Consider the following 24,353-nt stretch of genomic DNA (forward strand, 5'->3'; position numbering starts at 1 on the left):
AGAAGGTCATCTCTGCGTTCCACAACTCATCTAATGATTATTACATCAACATTTCCAACTCAAGTCTCCCTGCAGCTAGAGGTTGGGGAGAATATGTATGTTCAACTCAGGAGTGGAGCAGTTGCCTTTGATGATCACGATGTTGTCACTACTTTCAGTGGTCATCTTCTGTTTCCAATGTGAAAAGGAGTGACCGAGGTGAGGCCTCTGACAACCACAATGGGCTCTGTCAACCATTAATAGCAGTAACAAAATTACAAATCCTATTTTTATTCTAGCCGTCTACATGATGATAGTATTTGTAATCATTATGCTATCAATACAAAAATACTAGGGATTTAGTTTTTAATCTTCTTTGTTTATGCAAATAATTTATATTTGATGAGCTAACTTTCAGTTTTCAGAATATGATGAACATGATTTAAAAAAGAGTTCATGATGTGGTAATGGTGCATAATGTGTAGCGGTACTTATAAATGTAATCAAACGTACGCTTGGCCTCGTCTTCATGCTTTATACACTGAACAAAAATATAAACGCAACAATTTCAAAGATTTTCCTGAGTTACAGTTCATATAAGGAAATCAGTCATTTGAAATAAATTCATTAGGCCCCAATCCATGACTGGGAATGCAGATATGGATCTGTTGGTCACAGATACTTTAAAAAAAGATTACACTTCTCCGTTGTGCCAGTGGTCATCGAAGGTGAGCATTTTCCCACTGAAGTCGGTTACGACGCCGAACTGCAGTCAGGTCAAGACCCTGGTGATGACGATGAGCATGCAGATAAGCTTCCCTGAGACGGTTTCTGACAGTTGTATAGAACTTCTTCGGTTCTGCAAAACCACAGTTTCATCAGCTGTCTGGGTGGCTGGTCTCAGACGATCCCAAAAATGAAGAAGCCGGATGTGGAGGTCCTGAGCTAGCGTGGTTACACGTGGTCTGCAGTTGTGAGGCCGGTTGGACATACTGCCAAACAACGTTGGAGGTGGATTATGGTAGAGAAATCAATATTAAATTCTCTGGCAACAGCTCTGGTGGACTTTCCTGCAGTCAGCATGACAATTGCATGCTCCCTCAAAACTTGAGACATCTGTGGCATTGTGTTGTGTGACAAAACTGCACATTTTATAGAGTCCTTTTACTGTCCCCAGCACAAGGTTCACCTGTGTAATGATCATGCTGTTTAATCAGCTTCTTGATATGCCACACCTGTCAGGTGGATGGATTATCTTGGCAAAGGAGAAATGCTCACCAGCAGGAATCTAAACACATTCGTGCACAACATTTGAGAGAAATACAGAGGTCTTTTATTTCAGCTCATGAATCATGGGACCAGCACTTCTACATGTTGCATTGATATTTTTGTTCAGTATAAATATGGCTCCACAGAACTCCGATCTGTATTACATAAATATTTTGTTCCTCTGGAATTGAGAATCGATGCCTGACTGAGGTGGAGAGAAATGTTTTTATAAATATTGGTTACTTATCTTCAGGTCAAAAGATTTTCATGACACCCAAAGGTGAAACAATAAATGTACTTCAGGATAATATATACATACTGTATTTATTTCAATTTTTTCCTAATAACCAATTACACATATCTACCTTATTTCATAATAAATAATATTTTTGTTGTAGCTTTGAACATAAACCCTATGTAGGACTTGTGCACCAACATCTATAAACACAAGTGCATTTTTTGGTGTAATCCATGTTATTAGCAGAATATCAGGGTCTGTGAAGCTATTAGTTTAGTTTGGAAGAATTTTCATGACAGAGATGTTGTCTAACCCCCATTCAAATGACCAATAGCAGAAGGATCAGCCATCATAACAAAAAATAACCGTGGTCCGTGATGGACCTTAGTTTGAGGCAGATGAAAACACTTCATGTGTATTTTACTGCACTTCCACTTGGCTGTAGCTTACTCTAAAATAGCTGTGTGTTTTTGAGGACACAATTTCCCTGTTTAGATTAAAATACCATACATGCACTTGACTAATTTGAGTCCCTTGATGCACCTGCTGTGGGCTACATTAAAAATATTGAGCAATACTGAAAGAAAACGTACATTTCTGATACTATTCTAAAGTTAACTTTCATGTCTGGCCTTGTGTTCAGAAAATCATGAAAGAGCATTGGGGAGGTACCCATCAACAAATTCCCAGGAGTATTATAGCAAAATGCCCTAGTTAGAAGGTGAGGGACATTGGTGACATTTCCTATATAGGAATTTGCATTATAAGCATAACAGTCTTATTCATTACAGTACTCTTCCACTAGTTTCCTATGAGTACATGTTGAGATTTCACAAATGTACACAATGTGTACAAACATACATACTTTAGGCAGGAAGTGCTTGCAAAAGACAGACAATAACATGATTCTGGCGCTCTTCACAAGAAATACAGCATAATGAAAAAACATTAAATAAAATCACATCAATCAATACATTTGGACATATGAACCAGAAAGACTTTGTAAAATACTATTATGTTGTTGTGGTCATTTTTCAATGAGACAGTATATTGTAGTAGATTCAACCTCTACCATAAACAGTATGGTTTCATCATTTCAAGATGTCATCAAGACAAGAGGGTTTAAGGGTAGACCCAGAGGCAGGGCTTTGATTGGTCCATTTTAGTGCTGTGGAATGTCAGACAGGAACTTACCTGTCCAGACAGTGAGCTCTTATAGCAAAAGTCCCCTTTACACCAAAAGGTCATAGGGTTTTAGAGGATGTCCTTACATGACTCACAAATGAACATGGATGCATCATTTGAACCGTTTGAATGTTCCTTCATTACCACAGGAAGAACACAAGCCCCCTTACATTGAAATAATTAGTACATCGGTTAACCGTACATGGATATACATATTATTTTTTTTACAGTATGCATTGGTAATGGATGCAATAAAAGATGTTGTTTAATTTCCCCCTGCATTTGTTTAGAGTATTGGTTATGTATTCCTCCAGGTAAGTATGCACTCTATGTGTCCAGTGTCTGTGCAGTGTGTGGGTTCCTGCGAGAAGTAGTGTTTGCTGTGGTTCTGTCCCGACTGTTGGCTCTCTGGCTGCTGTGACTGTGTGCCCTGAAATCACTGGCCTGACTTACACTGCGTACCCACCACTCTCTTCTTGGCTTGGTAGAAATCTGCAGAGACAGAAACCAAGAGGACTTGTCAGCATTGGACTTCTTATTCAAAACTTAATTTTAAAGTAAACCAGCAGTTCAACCCTACATCCTTATAACCCTTCCCCAATAACCAACCCCTACATCCACACACGACACCAACACTCCTACCTGTGAGGTTGGTCTGTTTAGTCTTCGGTCTGTTTCGTCTTCAGTCTGTTTTCATTGAGGTTCGTGTTCTCCTTCTTGTCTGGTGTTTTCTCCAGGTTCTGGTGGTTGGCTCCGCACTTCTCAGGTGTGCAAGGGATATTCTCCTTGCCACGGTGCAATGGCCCTGCCCTGACCCCCCCTGTGATGGCCGTCAGGCCTCCCTCCCTCTGTGCCTCTCCCTGACCCAAAAGGCAGGGTTGGTAGAGGAGAGGCAGCTTGGTGCCTAGAACCCCCTCCCACTGGAAGTCTCCCCCAGCCAGAGGCTTCTCTGACAGGAAATCAAAGCCCCAGCGGTGGCAGGCGTCCTCCAGGTCTCTGCGCAAGGCATTCTGGTACTCCTGCTGCAACTGCTCATGGTCCACTGGGCCAAACAGGTTCCGTCTGGCAGGACCTTTCCCCAGGGAGCTCAGAATCCGCTTACGACTGGCCATGGTTGTTCTGGTTCTACACTGCAGGGGACAAAGGGAAAGGACAGCATGGTTAGTTAAGTAGACGGATATCTACTTACAGAGCACAGCAAGAGCAAACAGTAACGTCATCAATGAGATCATGTAAAAAGACCTCATGTCAAATGTAGACACCTGATCTACACCACATGGCCAAAAGCTCGTCGAACATCTCATTCCAAAATCATGGGCATTAATATAGAGTTGGTCCCCCCTTTGCTGCTATAACAGCCTCCACTCTTCTGGGAAGGCTTTCCACTAGATGTTGGAGCACTGCTGCAAGGACTTGCTTCCTTTCAGCCACAAGAGCATTAGTGAGGTCGGGCACTGATGTTGGGCGATTAGGCCTGGCTCGCAGTCGGTGTTCCAATTCATCCCAAAGATGTTCGATGGGGTTGAGGTCGGGGCTCTGTGCTTCAGCACTCGGCGGTCCCGTTCTGTGAGCTTGTGTGGCCTACCACTTTGCGGCTGAGCCTTGTTGCTCCCACCTTTCCGTTTCCACTTCACAATAACAGGGCAGAAATTTTACGAACTGACTTGTTGGAAAGGTGGCATCCTATGACGATGCCACGTTGAAAGTCACAGAGCCCCTTCAGTAAGGCCATTCCACTGCCAATGTTTGTCTATGGAGATTGCATGCCTGTGTGCTCGATTTTATACACCTGTCAGAAACGGGTGTGGCTAAAATAGCCAAATCCACTAATTTGAAGGGGTGTCCATATACTTTTGTAAATATAGTGTACATTGTCGGAGTTGACAGTTTGTTGAATTATCCTGAGTATGTGACACAAGTCCCTTTCTTGTGTCTTCTACTCTACAGAATAGCAAATCTAAAAGTGCTGAAGTTTGATTTTTTAAATTTATGTTTCACTGCAATCAGATGCCTCTGAACTTGTGAACAAAGGTAAATATGATAGATTATTGCTAAGTAAGACCAAGACTGTTTCTCTCAGATTTAAACATCAACAACTAAGGTAGTAACCCAATTAAATTATCTTAAAATCGGCCTATCCTATCACCAACCATCAAACTGAAACAAATATTAATAAATGGCATCAATAAATCAGATATTCCAATAACAACCAAATATCACACCATAATCACTGAAACACTACTCGCTAATGCAACAAGATGTAAGAAGTTGTATAGCTAGCCTAACCCAACCAATAAAGAACTTACCATTTATGCACAAGTAAATCTCTCTCAAAATCCTAACTGTACTTCACTTCATCAGTGTAAAGGAGGAACTGGACTGTGTGTTCAGGATGCTGCAGTTGTATTTAAGTGCTTGCCATCAGACTATGATTCATAAAGCCCTCCTACTGTCCTGATCTAGTACAGTACATGCCTGGGCAAACCTCTACAGCGACATGTAAAGACAAGTCCTGGACGTCAACTCGTGGCTGTAGTACTACAAATAACCACTAGGTGCCAGTGTTAACCCATAACTTGCGTTTTTTACAAACAAAATACAGAGCTCCACAAGCACTTTTTGAATGTGCAAATGCACATTCCACAGTTGTAAATGTTTCTGAACATTTGCTCACACATCGTTCTATATTTGTTAAAATGTTCGTTTTATTTATGAGCTATGTTGAATACATATACAGATCAAGGTTTAATTAGTGAAATATTTTTACACATTTACAGATCCTGGTTTTATTTACTAAATATATTCATAGATCATAGTTTCATTTGTGAATCATGTTGAATATACGCACAGATCATGGTAGACATTTACAGATTAAAGAAAATAAATCTCACTCCAAACTATCTTCGTGAAAACGTGTCTGATGTCAGGGAACAATTCAAACAGAGTTAACTACAGTAAATTAATAGAGGCTGAAATAGGGTAAATCTATGTCACGTGTCAAACTCATTCCACAGAGGGCCGAGTGTCTTCGGGTTTTCACTCCTGTCCTGTACTTGACTGATGAATTAAGGTCACTAATTAGTAAGGAACTCCCCTCCCCTTGTTGTCTAGGTCGAAAGATCATCGTTTGAGAAGATGGTGGGAAACTGAGGTTTTGTTTGAAACTGCTAGTGAGTTGGGTGAAGCTAATAGTACAGAAAGTGAGAATGGTGGGTTACAGTGGCGAAGAAAAAGGGAAACGAGAAGTAAATCAGTATTGGAAAATAGGAAACCACGAGACTAGTATTTAATCGGATTGAGGGTTTTGGATCAATGCTACTTGGGAAATCCAAAATCTGGAATGTGTTGGAGGAAAGTGTGGAGTCGGTGAGTCACAAGAAGTGGTCTTATTTAGATTTGTTGTTTCTGCGGAGGAGAAGAAGCGTGTTTTAAGACTCAAAAAGATATTGTTGCGGAATGTTTCCTGTGTGGATTTTCGTAACAGGGTCCTATCTAGGGGGTTATTTCTGAGGTGGCGCAATAAATAAAGGCAGAGGATATAACTGAAGACATCGATGGAGTGGTTGGTGCAAATCGACTGACGTGTGGAGAAAATAAATTACATTCATCCATGCTACTGTTCTTTGATGACGAGTCTCTCCCTTCTCATACAAAGTTAGGATTCATGAGACACCCTGTAAGAGCGTTTGTGTACAAGCCCCTTCAGTGTTATAAATGTAAAATATTTGGTCACGTGTCAAGTGTGTGTGTGACAGGTTAAAGGAAATACTAATAGCCTGTTATACATTAAAAAGTATTAGTAAATTCATAGTATGTGAGGATCTTAAAACATCTAAGGTTAAGAAGATCATGCAGTCAGTATTAGTTGATAGATTGATAACATTTATATAATTCTGTTAAAATCCGTCAAGCATACAAAGGGTACGAATTGTGAGAGGAATGTGTAAACGTTATGTTGATTCCTTTATGTTGTCGTGGATAAAAGTGCTAATCTGTGATCTACTAAATGCTCTTAATCTATGAGCCTGAGATCGATTGCTCTGGTCTCCACTCAAGTTCACGGAGAATTCGCGGTCTTTTTCTCATTGCACTAAACGTTCAATGAGTAAACATTCCGTATCACTATCATGATTCTTTCTACCCTTTTTCAGGTACATTATTGATGATTAAAAAGAGTAATTTAAATGTAATAACTTGATAACATGTCAAGAGTGTTTAAGGTTTGTTTAGTAACATGTTGAGGAAGTTGGTTGGGTTTGCAGAGAGTAATGTGAGCCGTGCTCGGTTGCAGCTAGCTTCGTACTGCTAGGTACTGCTACGTAGCTGCCATTTTATGTCGATTGTGAATGAACGTGTGCGCTGTTGGTAAGATGTTTTGCGGCGTTATTTGTGTGGTTGTTTTTCAAACACTTTGTTGCCTGTTGATGAATTGTGTTATGGTTTACTGAGTTAAAGCTTTGCTTGACAGTTATATTGAAAACAGTATTTGTTTCAGTGATGTACAGTGTATACTGTTATGATTTGAATAAGCCTTGTACCCTACAAAACCTATCGTTCCTGTAGATCTGTTGTTCTGTAAAATGTGTTATTTATGTACAATGATTGCACTAAACGTTCAATGAGTAAACATTCCGTATCACTATCGTGATTCTTTCTACCCTTTTTCAGGGGTGTAACATTTTTGGAGGCTCCGCTGAGATAGCTGCTCAGATGTCCAGTTTCCACATCCTGGTCGCTGAATTCCGAGCCAGCTAAATCCCCACATAATAACTCAGGCAGGCTGCAGTGAGGAAAGTGTTGCTGTTCGAGGAGAGCTGGAAGTTGGTGGTTAAGTATGTGTCACCTGAGGCCATTGATCGACCATCAGAGACAGTAAGGACCATCTAATTCAGAGTCAACTCCTGCACAGTAAAAGTTCCTCCTGTTCTGTCAACATGACAACCGCCTTGGAAGAACTACAGGAAGAGGTAGTAGGAGAATTGCACACCCTGACTAAAGATAAGTTACTAGAGATATGTGATTTCCTTGACATATCAGGCGAACAGAGAAGAGATGTTCAAGACAAATCCCGCATATCATTGATGACTCACATTATGAGGTTCCTTGAAAGAGAGGAAGTTGCGGAGTTAGAAGATGGCGGCATGTCGGAATTGTTGCTACTTAAAGAGACAATGACAGAGATAAGTGGCAAAGATAACAAAACATGGCAAACTGACCATGATATTGAAACAGACGGAATACATCACAGAATAGAGGAACTGAGAACTGTAACCCCACAACAAAGGGTGGGAACTGAGCAGATTACTGCAGCCAAAGCCAGTGATTCTCTGCGTCAGCCCCAACCCCATGCCAATCTTCAGGGGAGCGTGCCGCTCTCACCCAATGCACAGCCCAGCTCATACTGGCGCAAAGAGTTTAAAATTTCTGGTCAGATAGGTGAACCGGGCCAGAAAGATACTGATTTTTTCCAGCCTTGCCCATCAGATCGAGAATGGACTTAACAGAGGCTATCCTGAGGTAGAAATAGTAGATGCAGTAGTCAGGGCTATTTCTCCAGGCTCACAGCTACGCAGTTACTTGGAAGGTAAACCCCAGCTAACTCTTACCACACTTAGATGTATCCTGCGTTCCCACTTCCAAGAGAAGAGTGCAACAGAGCTTTACAAACAGCTAGCTTCAGAAGCACAGCATAGCAAGGAGACCCCTCAAAGCTTCCTGATGCACGTCTTAGATTTGAGGCAAAAAGTACTGTTTGCATCCCAGGAGTCAGAATCAGGGCTTAAGTATGACCCTGCTCTAGTCCAGCGCATGTGTTTACACACAGTCCTTACAGGTCTCCAGAGTGACAGTATCAGGATAGACATGCAGCCTCTCCTGCTAGATAGCGAAACATCAGATGAGGTTTTGCTAGAGAAGCTTAACATTGCTTGTGCTAATGAGATAGAAAGACGAAACAAAAAGAGGTTTCATGCCCCACAGCCTGCTACAACTGTAAGTGTAGTCCAGTTTGAAGATACGCCATCCACAAAGTGTCCTGTGAAGGAAGCCGACGTTAAGATACCCGCAGAACTGTTAACAGAGTTAGCTGAACTTAAGACAGGTGTAGCTTCTCTAAAAGGTCTCAGTGCAGAGATTGCTCAGATTAAGGAGACATTACAGCAGCCTATGTTTCGGTCACCGCCTTGTGCCTATGCCCCACCTCCAGTTAGGAGGCCAGATAGGGACCCCCAGCCACCTGTGTCCCAGCAGCAGTATTACAGCAACTACAGCCAGTCCCAAGCACCTGACCCTGCGCAGCATCAATATGCACCTAACCGGTATGCCAACCGCTCTGCTCAAGCTTCAAGGAGGTGTTTTGTCTGCCAGCAGGCCAGAACAGATGCACGCTGCACACACTGCTTCCGATGTGGGAGTGGAGAACATTTTCAAGCTGGATGTAAAATCCGGGGAGTCAGACCATCAAGGGAGGCCCATTTAAACGGGGAAAGGTTACCGCTGAGGGACGAGTGTTAACCGTAGCTACCAAAAAGTCCCAGAAATGTGCAAATTGTGCCAGAGAAGATTCATTTGAGAACCTGAAACAATGTTCATCATGTAAAGAGACACTGTACTGTTCCAAAGTATGTCAAAACCAACATTGGATTAAACATAAGGAAAAATGCACTCACCTGAAAATTAACTCTACCAGTGAAAGGTTTTCCTGCACAGAGGAAAATGCCCACTCCTTACCATCCCTAGCTCAAGGTCGCTACCCCCGTAAGGTCACCTCGCTAGTCGGCAGACAGTGCCTTATTGAGTGTCACCTGAATCGCCACCACCTCCAAGCTCTATGGGACACAGGCTCTCAGGTATCGGTCATTGATGAACGATGGAAAGAGGAATCTCTCCCAAACGCAAGGCTGAGAGATGTTTCAGAAATCCTGGACTCACCTGCTGATCTCAGGTTGACTGCAGCAAATGGGACTGAAATGCCGTACCTGGGATGGATTGAAAAACTTTTCGGCTAGCCTCTGAAACTGACGAAACAAAGGAACTGATCATCCCAGTGCTGGTAATGAAAGGCTGTCACCTATCTCATCCCATCATAGGTTTCAATGTTATCGAGCACATCCTGACAATGACCGAAAAGACTAAACGATACAGTACAATAAAAACAGCTTTCCCAAGCCTCAAAAGAAACAAGGTGAGTGCTTTTATACAGGCTGTTAGCGCAGAACAGACAGATGAATACGCAGTGAAAACCAAGAAAGAGAAGGTTGCTGTACCAAAACACAGTAGCATTCAGATTGAGTGCCGTGTAGCTTCCCAGCCTTTCAAAGAGGACATGACAATGCTTTTCCAGCCAGACCTGAACCCGCAGTGGCCAGACGACCTTGAGTTCTTTGACACACTAGTCAGAGTCAGGAAAGGTGCTTTTCCAGTTATCAGGCTTGATGTCTCTAACCCTACTGACCACGACATTGCCCTGCTAGGACGCACAATAATCGGTACAGTACAAACCATTATGACTGTGTTACCTGCCCAAGTCTTTGAAAAAACAGTCACCCCAGCCACAGTGAATCACACCAGCGTTCGAACCCCATGTACTGCTACTGAACAGTGGGATCCACCAGTAGGCTTAACTCACCTAACCGAAGAGCAGAGAGAGGTTGTTAGGCAAATGCTTAGAGAAGAGTGTCACTCCTTCTCCAGATCAGTGAATGACATTGGCTGCATTGAACGATTGAAAATGACTATTTCTCTCAAGGACTCTGAACCAGTCAAGCGCACATACATGTCAGTGCCCAGGCCACTGTATCAGGAGATGAAGGGTTACCTTTATGACCTCATAGCCCAGGGCTGGGTTAGGAAGTCAAACTCTTCATATTCTTCACCTGTCGTGTGTGTTCGTAAGAAGGATGGGACCCTCCGATTGTGTATAGATTACAGAGACCTGAACAGAAAGACACATCCCGACCGCCAGCCCATCCCTCGGGTCCAAGACATCATGGACAGTTTAGGTGGTAATTCCTGGTTCTCCCTCTTAGATCAGGGAAAAGCTTATCACCAGGGGTTCATCTCTGAAGAAAGCAGACCACTGACAGCATTTGTGACCCCGTGGGGACTCTATGAGTGGATACGGATGCCATTCGGCCTCATGAACGCTCCTGCAGCTTTTCAGCGGTGTATGGAGGAGTGTTTGGAAGGGCTCCGGGATGACATCTGCATTCCTTATCTGGACGACACGCTTGTTTTCAGTAAAACTTTCGACAGCCATGTGAATGATGTGCGAAAAGTTTTGCAGCGTCTCAGAGAGTATGGCATTAAACTCAAACCAAGTAAGTGTGATCTCTTTAAACCCCAGGTCCGTTATTTGGGCAGAGTAGTGTCTGCAGAGGGCAGCCGAGTTGACCCAGCTGATTTTGAAGCAGTAAGAGCATTGAAAGAAATCAGACCAGGGACTGTGGGCCAGCTCAGACAAATGCTTGGTTTACTCACTTACTACAGACAGTACATCAAAGACTTTTCTAGGAGGGCCAGCTGCCTGTATGACCTCCTGAAAGCAGATTCAAAGAAATTACCACCCACGGAAAACAAAAACAAAGAAACTAAGTCATGTGGTGCCCTCAAACAAGCCAATCCTGTGGACTGACCAGCATCAACAGGCTCTTGAACAGCTGATTGAGTGTTTGCTTCACCCACCAGTCTTAGGTTTCCCTGATTTCACTCAGCCATTTGTTGTACACACTGATGCGTCACACCAAGGCTTGGGAGCAGTTCTTTACCAAAAGCAAGATGGGAAGCTTAGGGTCATTGCTTATGGCTCTCGAACCTTAACAGCAGCTGAGAAGAACTATCACTACCACTCGGGCAAGCTAGAATTTCTAGCTCTAAAATGGGCAATCACTGATAAGTTCCATGATTATTTGTACTATGCTCCGTCCTTCACTGTATACAGCGATAACAACCCGCTCAGCTACATTTAGTCTACTGCGAAACTGAACGCAACCACTTCCAGGTGGGTTTCAGAATTGGCTGATTTCCACTTTACAATAAAGTACAGGCCAGGCAGAGAGAACGGTGATGCAGATGCGTTGTCAAGGATGCCACTGGATGTAGAGTCACTGATGAGAGAATGTTCTGAGGAACTTCCACCAGACACCATTGCCGCCACGATACAAGCAGTTGAGGTACAGAAAGAGGCTGTTGTACCTTGGTCACTTTCAGCTGCAGCTATGTCAGTATCAGCTGAAGGTGAGACAACCACTGCAACAACCAGCTCGATCCCAAAAGATGGGATAAGAGAAGCACAAGAATCTGATCCGGTCATCCGTTCTGTGCTCAATTTCAAACTGTCGGGTTTCAAACCGCCAGTTAAAGAGCAAAAGGAATTCAGTCCAAAGACAAAATGCCTATTCAGAGAATGGGACAAATTGACAATAGACAGTGATGGCATTCTGTACAGAATCACTACAGCCCGCAAGCAGTTAGTTCTACCAGAGCAGTACAAAGGTAAAGTGATGGAAGAGTTGCACAATAACATGGGACACCAAGGTACTGACCGCACTGTATCACTAGTACGTGACCGCTTCTTCTGGCCATATATGCAATCTGACATCGAGCACTATGTGACTAAAACTTGTAGCTGTGTCAAGCAGAAAAAGCCAGCCCATGAAGCAAGAGCTCCTCTGACAAACATTGTGACAACACAGCCATTTGAACTGGTATGTATAGACTTCCTTCATCTCGACAGATGCAAAGGGGGATATGAGTACATCCTCGTGATTGTTGATGATTTTACACGTTTCACTCAAGCCTACGCCACCACATCAAAGTCAGGTAAAACTGCTGCAAATCTCATCTTCAATGACTTTGCCCTGAAGTTTGGGTTCCCGTCCCGCATCCACCATGACCAAGGGGGAGAATTTGAAAATCAGTTGTTCCATCAGTTAAAGAAACTCAGTGGCATGGCGGGGTCCAGAACAACACCCTACCACCCGATGGGGAACGGTCAAGTGGAACGCATGAACAGAACATTGTTGCAAATGTTAAAGACACTAACTGAGACACAAAAGTCAAATTGGAAGGAGTCTCTGAACAAACTGGTTTATGCCTATAACTGCACCCGTTGCGAAGTGACTGGCTATTCACCATTTTATCTTCTGTTTGGGAGATCACCCAGGCTTCCAGTTGATATGCTCTTTGGATTGTGCACAGAGGCAGGTTCCAGTAACCATCGAGACTACGTGGAGAACTGGAAACGAGGGATGGAAGAAGCATACGCCATTGCAAATGAAAATGCTCAGAAAGCTGCTGAAAGAAGTAAGAAGTACTATGACACTAAAGTTAGGAGTTCAGTGCTACAGCCTGGTGAGCGAGTTCTGATTAAAAACCTGACACCAAGAGGAGGACCAGGCAAACTCCGTAACTATTGGGAAGATACAATTCACACAGTAGTGAGACAAATGGGTTCAGACCTGCCGATTTATGAATTGAGACCAGAAAAGGGTAGGGGACGCTCCAGGGTCCTGCACAGAAACCTGCTCATGTCCTGTGACCACTTACCTTTTGAGACGCAACCAGAAATGACCAAAGATGACAAAAGTCAGAAAAAAAGGAGACATCAGCCTGCATCACAGCCTCTAGATTCTGATGAAGACAGCGGGGATGAATATGACCTTCATGAGCCGCTACAGGTTCCCACATCTCCTACAGTACCTGAGGAGAGGAATGCTGAACCAGCGAGAGGGTGGGAACACAGGCCCCCACCAGTGAAACAGACAGTTGCGGTGCCAGTCCCTGATACGCTACCAGCACAGCCTCTTGTTGAAAAGCGGCTGGAGGAGACAACAACAGTTCAAGACCTGCCTGCTGAGGAGATGAACTTGCCTGCTGAAAATTTGCCTGATGATCGTCCACCAAGTGCCCTTCCTTCATTAACTGATGCTGCTGAACCTGAGGAACCAGCCTACCAGCTGCCACAAAGAGAGAGACAGCCTCCAAGACGTATCACCTATGATCAGCTTGGTATCCCTTCCTGCTACAGTATCCAGCCACAGTTGTTCCCTGTCTACTCTGCACCAGGACTGGTTCCACGGCTGCCATTACTACAGCAATGTTACTTTCAGCCACCTTACATGTATGGGCTTCAGCAAACATGAGGCTACAGAGTTGACATGTGTGACCATGGACTACTGACTGATTTCACAGACTGTCACAAGAGACAATTTGCAGACTATGCATTTAGATCATTAAAATTGATGGACTGTTGATCAATAGTATGAGAAAGGACTGTTTATGTTATACAGCTGGTCAACAAATATGGACTGTGAATAACTTGTTAGTTATATTTGAACTGTGACCCTTGACCTCTGCTCAAGTACTACCTTATAGAAGAGGATTTTCTAGGTCCAGTGCATACAGACTGTTGAAGAAGACAATGTTGGTAATGTTGGGACAACATTTATTTTGTCGGGGAGAGTGTGACAGGTTAAAGGAAATACTAATAGCCTGTTATACATTAAAAAGTATTAGTAAATTCATAGTATGTGAGGATCTTAAAACATCTAAGGTTAAGAAGATCATGCAGTCAGTATTAGTTGATAGATTGATAACATTTATATAATTCTGTTAAAATCCGTCAAGCATACAAAGGGTACGAATTGTGAGAGGAATGTGTAAACGTTATGTTGATTCCTTTATGTTGTCGTGGATAAAAGTGCTAATCTGTGATCTACTAAATGCTCTTAATCTATGAGCCTGAGATCGATTGCTCTGGTCTCCACTCAAGTTCACGGAGAATTCGCGGTCTTTTTCTCATTGCACTAAACGTTCAATGAGTAAACATTCCGTATCACTATCGTGATTCTTTCTACCCTTTTTCAGGTACATTATTGATGATTAAAAAGAGTAATTTAAATGTAATAACTTGATAACATGTCAAGAGTGTTTAAGGTTTGTTTAGTAACATGTTGAGGAAGTTGGTTGGGTTTGCAGAGAGTAATGTGAGCCGTGCTCGGTTGCAGCTAGCTTCGTACTGCTAGGTACTGCTACGTAGCTGCCATTTTATGTCGATTGTGAATGAACGTGTGCGCTGTTGGTAAGATGTTTTGCGGCGTTATTTGTGTGGTTGTTTTTCAAACACTTTGTTGCCTGTTGATGAATTGTGTTATGGTTTACTGAGTTAAAGCTTTGCTTGACAGTTATATTGAAAACAGTATTTGTTTCAGTGATGTACAGTGTATACTGTTATGATTTGAATAAGCCTTGTACCCTACAAAACCTATCGTTCCTGTAGATCTGTTGTTCTGTAAAATGTGTTATTTATGTACAATGATTGCACTAAACGTTCAATGAGTAAACATTCCGTATCACTATCGTGATTCTTTCTACCCTTTTTCAGGGGTGTAACATGTGCAGAAGGGAAGAGTATCGTACGTCAGATGAAGGGAAATGCTGCAACTGTGGAGGTGAACATGCACCAGAATTTCTGGAGTGACCTGTTAAGGTGAAGGAGCATGAGGTGGCAAGGGCAAGGAGTGTCCAGCGTGTCTCCTATCTGGAGGCGGTGAGAAAATTGGAAGGAACGAGTAGCGGGGAAGAAACAACGGCAGTAGCGCCACCAAGACCAGTGAAGGTTTCTCATCAACCGAGGGATAGTGAACTGCTGCATGTTAAAAAGGTGGACTTTGTATTATTTATTGCAATGGTCATAAACTGTACAGCACAAGCGGAGAAGAAATCTAATCAAATTGGTATTGTGAATGCTGCTGAAAGTTTTGGGTCTGTGATTTCACAGCCGAGGCCGTGCAAGAAATCCTGATGGTGAATGTACCGCCATCACAGGCCCCTGAGCCTGTGTAGGGATGTATTTTAGAGTGGACTGGGATTGAAGAAGTGGGATAGGCTTTCTTAGTTAACATGTTTTATTTTAATATGATGTAGTTTTCCCCCCTTTTCTGCAATGTTTTTTTAGTTTCTTATTCAATATCCCGTCCAGCTGGTGGTGGTAATGCAATGTTCTCGCTCTGTTGCCAACCGCCGTTAACCCCATCGAAGATGAAGAGAAGATGGTTGTCGGTTTTAATTGAACGGACAAACCAAAAACTCAGAGACATCACTACGGGAACCTGGATGCAGCAAGGACACGTGCAGAGAGAAGTTGCACCGCATTCCTATGAGATCCAAACGGAGCATGGATCACAACTTAGAGGAAACCGAGTGGCTCTAAGGCTTCAGCCGTTTACTCAAGGGACTGAGGATTATCAGGAGGACACTACTTAAGTGTCAAATGCCTTCAGCATTGGACTAAATAGTCAGAACACCCTGACTGACAATGAATGCTATTCAACTGCTTCAATAAGTGCTTCAGCAGAACAACCAAAAAGGACTGTTAAAGCCTCTGAAAGGCTAATTGAGAATTGCAACAAAACAAAAAACCTGGACTGAATGTTTGTTTATGTGGAAACAAAGAACCATAATAGAGTATTGTTGAACAGAGACTGTATTTAGTTGGGAAAAACAAATTCACTCAATATGTTTGCCTCCTTAAGTGATGAGTTAGTCAAGCAGACCACCATAGTCCCTGGGCCCAAGAACACCAAGGTAACCTACCTAAATGACTACCGATCCGTAGCACTCACATCTGTAGCTTTGAAAGGCTGGTCATGTGTGACGTGGAGAGGTTGGACACAGGTGCAGAGAAGAGACCAGATGAGGAATCAGTGGATAAGGATAAACATAAATACTTTACTGAGAAACAGTAGAGGCAGGATCACAGTACACTAGAAAAATAACAAATACTAAGCCTCAAACTCACTCAGGAAAATGCACACGGTAAACAATTCAAGCTTCTGCAAAGGACCACAGAAAACTTACCTTTTTCAACAGGGACACAATCATGAACTAATAAGACACACCTGAGTCCAATAAAAGTCTCTAGGGTGGTTTCTGCCTCCCTCTGGTGCCAGGAGGAAACATGACATCATGGCTCATATCAACACCATCATCCCAGAAACCCTAGACCCACTCCTAGACCCATTCCAACCTACGTGAGAATGCTGTTCATTGACTACAGCTCAACACCATAGTGCCCTCATTGTTCCTCACTAAGCTAAGGACCCTGGGACTAAACACATCACTCTGCAACTGGATCCTGGACTTCCTGATGGGCCGCCCCCAGGTGGTGAGGGTAGGTAGCAACACATCTGCCACGCTGATCCTCAACACTGGAGCCCCTCAGGGGTGCGTGCTCAATCCCCTCCTGTACTCCCTGTTCACCCACAACTGTGTGACCAGGTACGACTCCAACACCATCATTACGTTTGCAGACGACACAACAGTGGTAGGCCTGATCACCGACAACAACGAGACAGCCTGTAGGGAGGAGGTCAGTGACCTGGCCGGGTGGTGCTAGAATAACAACCTATCCCTCAACGTAACCAAGACTAAGGAGATGATTGTGAACTACAGGAAAAGGAGGACCGAGCACGCCCCCATTCTCATCGACGGGGCTGTAGTGGAGCAGGTTGAGAGCTTCAAGTTCCTTGGTGTCCACATCACCAACAACCCAAACACACCAAGACAGTCATAAATAGAGCATGACAAAGCCTATTCCCCTTCAGGAAACTAAAAGGATTTGACATGGGTCCTGAGATCCTCAAAAGGTTCTACAGCTGCAACATCGAGAGCATCCAGACTGGTTGCATCACTGCCTGGTACGGCAAGTGCTCGGCCTCCGACCGCAAGGCACTACAGAGGGTAGTGCGTACGGCCCAGTACATCACTGGGGCTAAGCTGCCTGCCATCCAGGACCTCTACACAATGCGGTATCAGAGAAAGGCCCTAAAAATTGTCAAAGACCCCATCCACCCCAGTCATAGACTGTTCTCTCTACTACCGCATGGCAAGTGGTACCGGAGCGCCAAGTCTAGGACCAAAAGGCTTCTCAACAGCTTTTACCCCCAAATGGCTACCCAGACTATTTGCATTGTGTGTTCCCCCCCAACCCCTCTTTTACGCTGCTGCTACTCTCTGTTTATCATATATGCATTGTCACTTTAACTATACATTCATGTACATACTACCTCAATTAGCCCAACTAACCGGTGCCCCCGCACATTGGCTACCCGGGCTATCTGCATTGTGTCCCGCCACCCGCCAACCCCTCTTTTACGCTACTGCTACTCTCTGTTTATCATATATGCATAGTCACTTTAACCAAACCTACATGTACATACTACCTCAATTAGCCCGACTAACCGGTGCCTGTATATAGCCTCGCTACTGTATATAGCTTTGCTACTGTTATTATTCACTGTCTTTTTACTGTTTTTTTATTTCCTTACTTTATCTGTTGTTCACCTAATACCTATTTTTTTACTTAAAAATTGCACTGTTGGTTAGGGCCTGTAAGTAAGCATTTCACTGTAAGGTCTACACCTGTTGTATTCGGCGCACGTGACAAATAAACTTTGATTTGATAATGATTCAACCTTTCCTTTGTTCAGTTGTATGAAATAGAAGAAAAAGAAACGCACACCTATTTAGGCGAGGTGCTGTCTAGCGGAGTAGAAAACTTGAAAATAAAGGAGAGCCGCACACTCTAGGAGCTCAGATGCAAAGATTTAATTACCAACGTTTCGACAGCCAAGCTGTCCTCATCAGGGTATAATCACAAACACTGAGGGATGACTCGTTTATATAGTGTCAAAAGACACACAGGTGTCTGTAATCATGGCCAAGAGTGGCCTAATATCATTGGTTAATTCTCAAATATTCAAATGGCATACAAAGAGCAGCATACAGTTGTATGAAATAACACATTTCCATAAGCCTATAGCCTGACAAGGCTTTTCTGAGTTACCGTTATTTGAATTTACATAAAAAGTAGCATGCATAGATATTTGAAGATTTTACATACATTGAAACTGCAATCCAAACATCAGGAAAAGTTCCCTTTCTCGGTTTCAGGTTACTCTTTGAAAATAAAATGAATGAAATTATGGTTTACTTTAAAACTTTTGCTTTGAATATCAGTTTTCTAAAAACTATGTTTTACTAAATGCCTGAGGCACAACTAAAGCAACTCAAGTTCTCACTGATGTCTTATCTTTGCTTGATACTTTCTCAAAGTGTACTGTTCTGGCAGAGTGGCAGTTAAGCAGAAGCAGACTTTCATAAACTTTGGGGGGGCGTGATTAATTTTCTCTGGTGCAAAGGCTGAGTTAAGCATGTGTATTTCGTCCAGTAAACAACCATTTACACAAATTCAAACTCCAAGTTTTTCCAGTATGAGTAAATTCCAGTCCAGACCAATCTCTTCACTTGGCTTAGACTTCTTGTAGGTTGGACTGATTATTCGAGTGACATTCCAGAGAGTAGACTTCTCCCACCCACAGTTCACACAGTTGTGCCCTTTCTATTTTGGGCTACATGCCTACATTGTAATATGTCTCTGGGTTATGCTATTTCTTTTACTGACATATGGTATTTAGGCCTATGTACAATACTGTAATAGTTGTTTGTATTAGTGACTTCCCTGGACCTCGAATAAAAGTCTGTGTAGGCCTATATATGTCATGAAGTGAGTTGCAGAGGCACTTGAGTCGCTCTGGTGTAAAAACAAAAGAATTACAGAATACCAAACAAAAGAATACCAGAAGCACATGTTCAGGGCTGCAGGGCAAAGGCCTATGTCTACTGTAGTGTATTTAAAGGGATAATCCTTAGTTGAAACAATAACAAAGCGGGCACCCTGCTTCTGTTTTGGTAAAAAGCTGAGGGATGGGCCTGGAGATTTTTTTTAAATATATTTTTTAATGACCTTTACCTGATGCTTTTATCCAAAGCGACTTACAGCCAATGCGTGTATACAATGCAACCACTCTAAAATGTATAGACTGTGCTATGCAACGACAAACTGACCATCCAAGATATCACATTTAGTTTTAAGAATGTTTTGAGGCTATACAGTGTTTTTGGGGTTCTGATGGGGTTTGACAGTTGAACTAAGCTTATGAGGCATTTATACATTATATTCTTAAAGAATCAATGGGTATATATCATTCATTTATTTGTCAAAAAATGGATGTAGCAACTACAGATTGACCCTTTTAAGGACCTACAGCTCCACATGTCGTGGATCAATCTTGTGCCGAAATTTGAGCTAGCTCCGACTGATCTACCTGTTCTCGAAGTCAGGCTTGCTTATGTCAGCCAAAACATCAGGCTGCCACACTATCTCCATTCTATTCCACAGATCGCCCCAGCCAACCTCATTCCTGCTGGCATCCTGCCCGGTTCCTTCCCACTGCAGCCGCAAATAAAAGACACCTGACAGTTGACCTACTCTCATGAAAGAGTGTTTAATGACCAGAAACTCAGCCTCATGGGACAGTAACCCAGTTGTTTAGCAATGCAGGAGGTTAACAGGGGCTCTTGGTTCCTTTGCAAGTTATGACATTTTAAACGAGAAGGTACACTCCCCTCCAGATAAATTTGGAAAGTGAATCTGCAATCTAAATTTGCCTCTATACTCCACCATTTTGAATTTGAGATCAAATGTTTTATATGAGGTGACAGTACAGTGTCACCTTTTATTTGAGGGTATTAGTCAGGTCCCAAATTATTGGCACCACTGACAAACATAAGCAAAAAAGACTGTATAAAATAAATAATGCACATACTGAACTAAATTGTATGCTCACAAAAATGGGAAAATTATATTATTTTATACTAATACAATTGCTCAGAGATAGAGATTTAGTCAAACAAGTAATTTAAAAAAACATCTAAAAAAGATAGGGATCAAAATGATTAATACTCCAGCAGCCTCCCCTTGCGAGGATAATGACACTGAGCCTTCCTCTAAAATGTTTTATGAGATTAGAGAACACATTGGGAGGAATCTTAGACCATTCCTCCATACAGAATCTTCCCAGGTCCTTGGTATCCTGCCTCTGCACTTATGGAGTGGCCTCTTCAATTCAAACAACAGATTTTCAATGAGGACAATTCCCTTACCAGGCCGTGATGCAACTGGTCAGGACGCTCTCGATGGTGCAGTAGTTGTATTTGGAGAGGACCGGGGTGACATGCTGAATTTCTTCAGCCGCCTTAGAAAGTAGAGACGCTGTTGCACCCTCTTGACAAGAGTGGTGGTGTTGTTGGTCCATGTCAGGAAGTCCAGGATCCAGTTGCAGAGGGTGGTGTCCAGACCCAGAGCTTTCACAGACACCCAGAAAGACTGGAATATACTCCTGTTTTGTAATAATGGAGGGAATTCAACATGGAACTTTGACAGTCACCACCCTTTTAAAATGTACAGTGGGGCAAAAAAGTATTTAGTCAGCCACCAATTGTGCAAGTTCTCCCACTTAAAAAGATGAGAGAGGCCTGTAATTTTCATCATATGTACACTTCAATTATGACAGACAAAATGAGAAAAAAAATCCAGAAAATCACATTGTAGGATTTTTAATGAATTTATTTGCAAATTATGGTGGAAAATAAGTATTTGGTCACCTACAAACAAGCAAGATTTCTGGCTCTCACAGACCTGTAACTTCTTCTTTAAGAGGCTCCTCTGTCCTCCACTCGTTACCTGTATTAATGGCACCTGTTTGAACTTGTTATCAGTATAAAAGACACCTGTCCACAACCTCAAACAGTCACACTCCAAACTCCACTATGGCCAGGACCAAAGAGCTGTCAAAGGATACCAGAAACAAAATTGTAGACCTGCACCAGGCTGGGTAGACTGAATCTGCAATAGGTAAGCAGCTTGGTTTGAAGAAATCAACTGTGGGAGCAATTATTAGGAAATTGAAGACATACAAGACCACTGATAATCTCCCTCGATCTGGGGCTCCACGCAAGATCTCACCCCGTGGGGTCAAAATGATCACAAGAACGGTGAGCAAAAATCCCAGAACCACACGGGGGGACCTAGTGAATGACCTGCAGAGAGCTGGGACCAAAGTAACAAAGCCTACCATCAGCAAGGGCATTGAAGATGAAACGTGGCTGGGTCTTTCAGCATGACAATGATCCCAAACACACCGCCGGGGCAACGAAGGAGTGGCTTCATAAGAAGCATTTCAAAGTCCTGGAGTGGCCTAGCCAGTCTCCAGATCTCAATCCCATAGAAAATCTTTGGAGGGAGTTGAAAGTCTGTGTTGCCCAGCAACAGCCCCAAAACATCACTGCTCTAGAGGAGATCTGCATGGAGGAATGGGCCAAAATACCAGCAACAGTGTGTGAAAACCTTGTGAAGACTTACAGAAAACGTTTGACCTCTGTCATTGCCATCAAAGGGTATATAACAAAGTATTGAGAAACTTTTGTTATTGACCAAATACTTATTTTCCACCATAATTTGCAAATAAATTCATTCAAAATCCCACAATGTGATTTTCTGGATTTTTTCCCCCTCATTTTGTCTGTCATAGTTGAAGTGTACCTATGATGAAAATTACAGGCCTCTCTCATCTTTTTAAGTGGGAGAACTTGCACAATTGGTGGCTGACTAAATACTTTTTTGCCCCACTGTAAGTTATGTAAAGTTGTCTTGTGACATTACAATTAAAGTTACATTTTTATAGTACTTTCATGAGGACCAGGGGCTCACTAGTGGCACAGCGGTCTAAGGCACTGCATCTCAGTGCAAGAGGCGTCACTACAGTCCCTGTTTCAAATCCAGGCTATATCACATCTGGCTGTGATTGGTAGTCCCATAGGGAGGTGCACAATTGGCCCAGCGTGGTCTGGGTTTGGCCGGGATAGGCCGTCATTGTAACTTGCCTAGTTAAATAAAAATTCACTTCAATCACTAATTTACGAATTGGTCAACCTCCCCTCTTATCCACCAGTTGTAGTCAATTATAGGATTTTGTTTACAATTTTAGAATTGTGATGTCCAGGTATGACTTTTTAAAACCATTGTCATTGCTACATTTACACCTATGATATGCATACATTTTATAAATGTAACACATATCCAAAGTAGTTTACCCTATTATGAGATGAGGGCATTCAGATGGAGGCCATTCACATGATCATAGGAGATGAGTTTAAGTTTATGAATATGAAGCCGAAGACAAAGCTATTTTGACAGTAATGTTTGTTTTGTGATATTATTGAAACTAAATTGTCATTCAGTCACAGAAGGGATATTAGGTGTGAATCATAGCACCTAATGTATAACTGACCTCTCCCCTTTTTGGAACCTAATGGCAGAACTAATTTACAGTAACAGTGCGTGGGTAAAATCCCTGGGGAAGCCAGAAAAAAATGTGTATATTACAACTTATGTGTTGTGATAATTGCATTGTTTGCTCTATAACCTGTTAGTTCATATACCTTGACACCGTGATATATACGCCTAAGGTCGAGACAATAAGATGTAGTGGCAGAATAAATTCCACCACACCTTTGTTTCATTACTAAACTGGAGAGCAACCTCTGTCCGGTGGAGTCCAAAAAGCATATTGCAAGTCGCAAAGAAAACAGGAGCTGCCTCCACATTTCCAGCACCATTTCAACATCAACTAAAAGATACCAAAAACAATCAACGTAAGGTAAATATGACGTGCAAGTATAAAAAAAAACATACAGACTCACCCTACTTGTGGAGACGCCAATGCCATCCTCCTTTCTTTCATGTTGACGAAACAGTCTATGGCTGTCATACAGTACAAGCTTTTATTTTAATCTGGCTAAAATGATTGCTTGCTAGCCTAACTTCCTTTTATAGTTAACATTATTCTTCTACATCTAGCTACATATTGAACTTACATCCTCTGAGTCCAATATATACATTTATGGTTGGTTCAGAATCGCCGTTATAATCATTGGCCAGTACAGAGAATAAAGTAAACCACAAGTCCAAATCCCTATCTCCTTACATGGCTAATTTAGGAAAGGGAAATTTTAGCTAGCTAGCTAGCCACCGGAGGGCAACAACACAATGAAATGCAACAATTCAAATTGTTTCTGTCAATGACGTATTTCTCTTGATGTAATAGGAGTGAAGCCATATCCAAACAGGCTTTTTTTGGTGCTCCAGGACCATTCATAGTTCAGCTCACTGAGTTTAGCTCAACGCTCATTGAGGCCAATTGCTCGCTGGCTTTCCTTGCATTCAATGCTATGGGAGGCAACAATGTCATACTCTTTATGACCAGACAGCATCAGATAGATGGCCTACACATTCACATAGAGGGGCGCTGTTTTGCTTGCTTGGATGCTTTCTTCGGTGAGATACATTCAGCCTCTTGCGAATTGAAGGAAAATGATACTGAACAAAAATATAAACACAACATGCAACAATTACAAAGATTTTTTCTGTTACAGTTCATATAAGGAAATCAGTCAATTTAAATAAATTAGGCCTTAATGGATTTCACATGGGCAGGGGGCGCAGCCATTGGTTGCTCTTGGAGGGGGCCCACCCACTTGGGAGCCAGGCCCAGCCAATCGTTTGTAGTCAATGGTTGTGCAAATATACTGAACAAAAATATAAACTTTACATGCAACAATTTATTGATTTTACTGAGTTACAGTTCATATGAAGAAATCAGTCAATTTCAATTAATTCATTAAGCCTTAATATGGATTTCACATGACTGGGCAGGGTGCAGCCATGGGTGGGCCTAGACCCACCCACTTGGGAGCCAGGCCCAGCCAATCAATGAGTTTTCCC

The 24,353-nt window shown here is 42.6% G+C and overlaps 1 protein-coding gene and 1 long non-coding RNA gene across 3 annotated transcripts; one reads left to right on the forward strand and one right to left on the reverse strand.

Annotated features, from left to right (window-relative positions):
- Window positions 1-499: 499 nt before the first annotated feature.
- On the reverse strand, window positions 500-23,929 carry LOC139535786 (cyclin-dependent kinase inhibitor 1-like). Of its 2 annotated transcripts, none has more exons than XM_071335579.1 (4): window positions 23,273-23,929; window positions 20,675-20,910; window positions 3,314-3,801; window positions 500-3,163 (listed from the first exon to the last, which is right to left on the reverse strand). In XM_071335579.1, the coding sequence occupies exon 3, from the start codon at window positions 3,781-3,783 to the stop codon at window positions 3,331-3,333; it is 453 nt and encodes a 150-aa protein (XP_071191680.1). In that variant the 5' UTR covers window positions 3,784-3,801; window positions 20,675-20,910; window positions 23,273-23,929; the 3' UTR covers window positions 500-3,163; window positions 3,314-3,330. The 2 variants fall into 2 exon arrangements, with proteins under 2 accessions (XP_071191680.1, XP_071191681.1); XM_071335580.1 differs by lacking the exons at window positions 20,675-20,910; window positions 23,273-23,929 and adding an exon at window positions 4,978-5,108 and having other exon boundaries at window positions 3,314-3,339; window positions 3,371-3,801.
- Window positions 7,409-18,138, forward strand: LOC139535787 (uncharacterized). The gene is made up of 2 exons (XR_011667194.1): window positions 7,409-7,543; window positions 15,054-18,138. It is a non-coding gene; the product is annotated as an uncharacterized lncRNA (long non-coding RNA).
- Window positions 23,930-24,353: the final 424 nt, after the last annotated feature.

Source organism: Salvelinus alpinus, chromosome 12, assembly GCF_045679555.1.
Source record: "Salvelinus alpinus chromosome 12, SLU_Salpinus.1, whole genome shotgun sequence".
Lineage (NCBI taxonomy): Eukaryota > Metazoa > Chordata > Actinopteri > Salmoniformes > Salmonidae > Salvelinus > Salvelinus alpinus.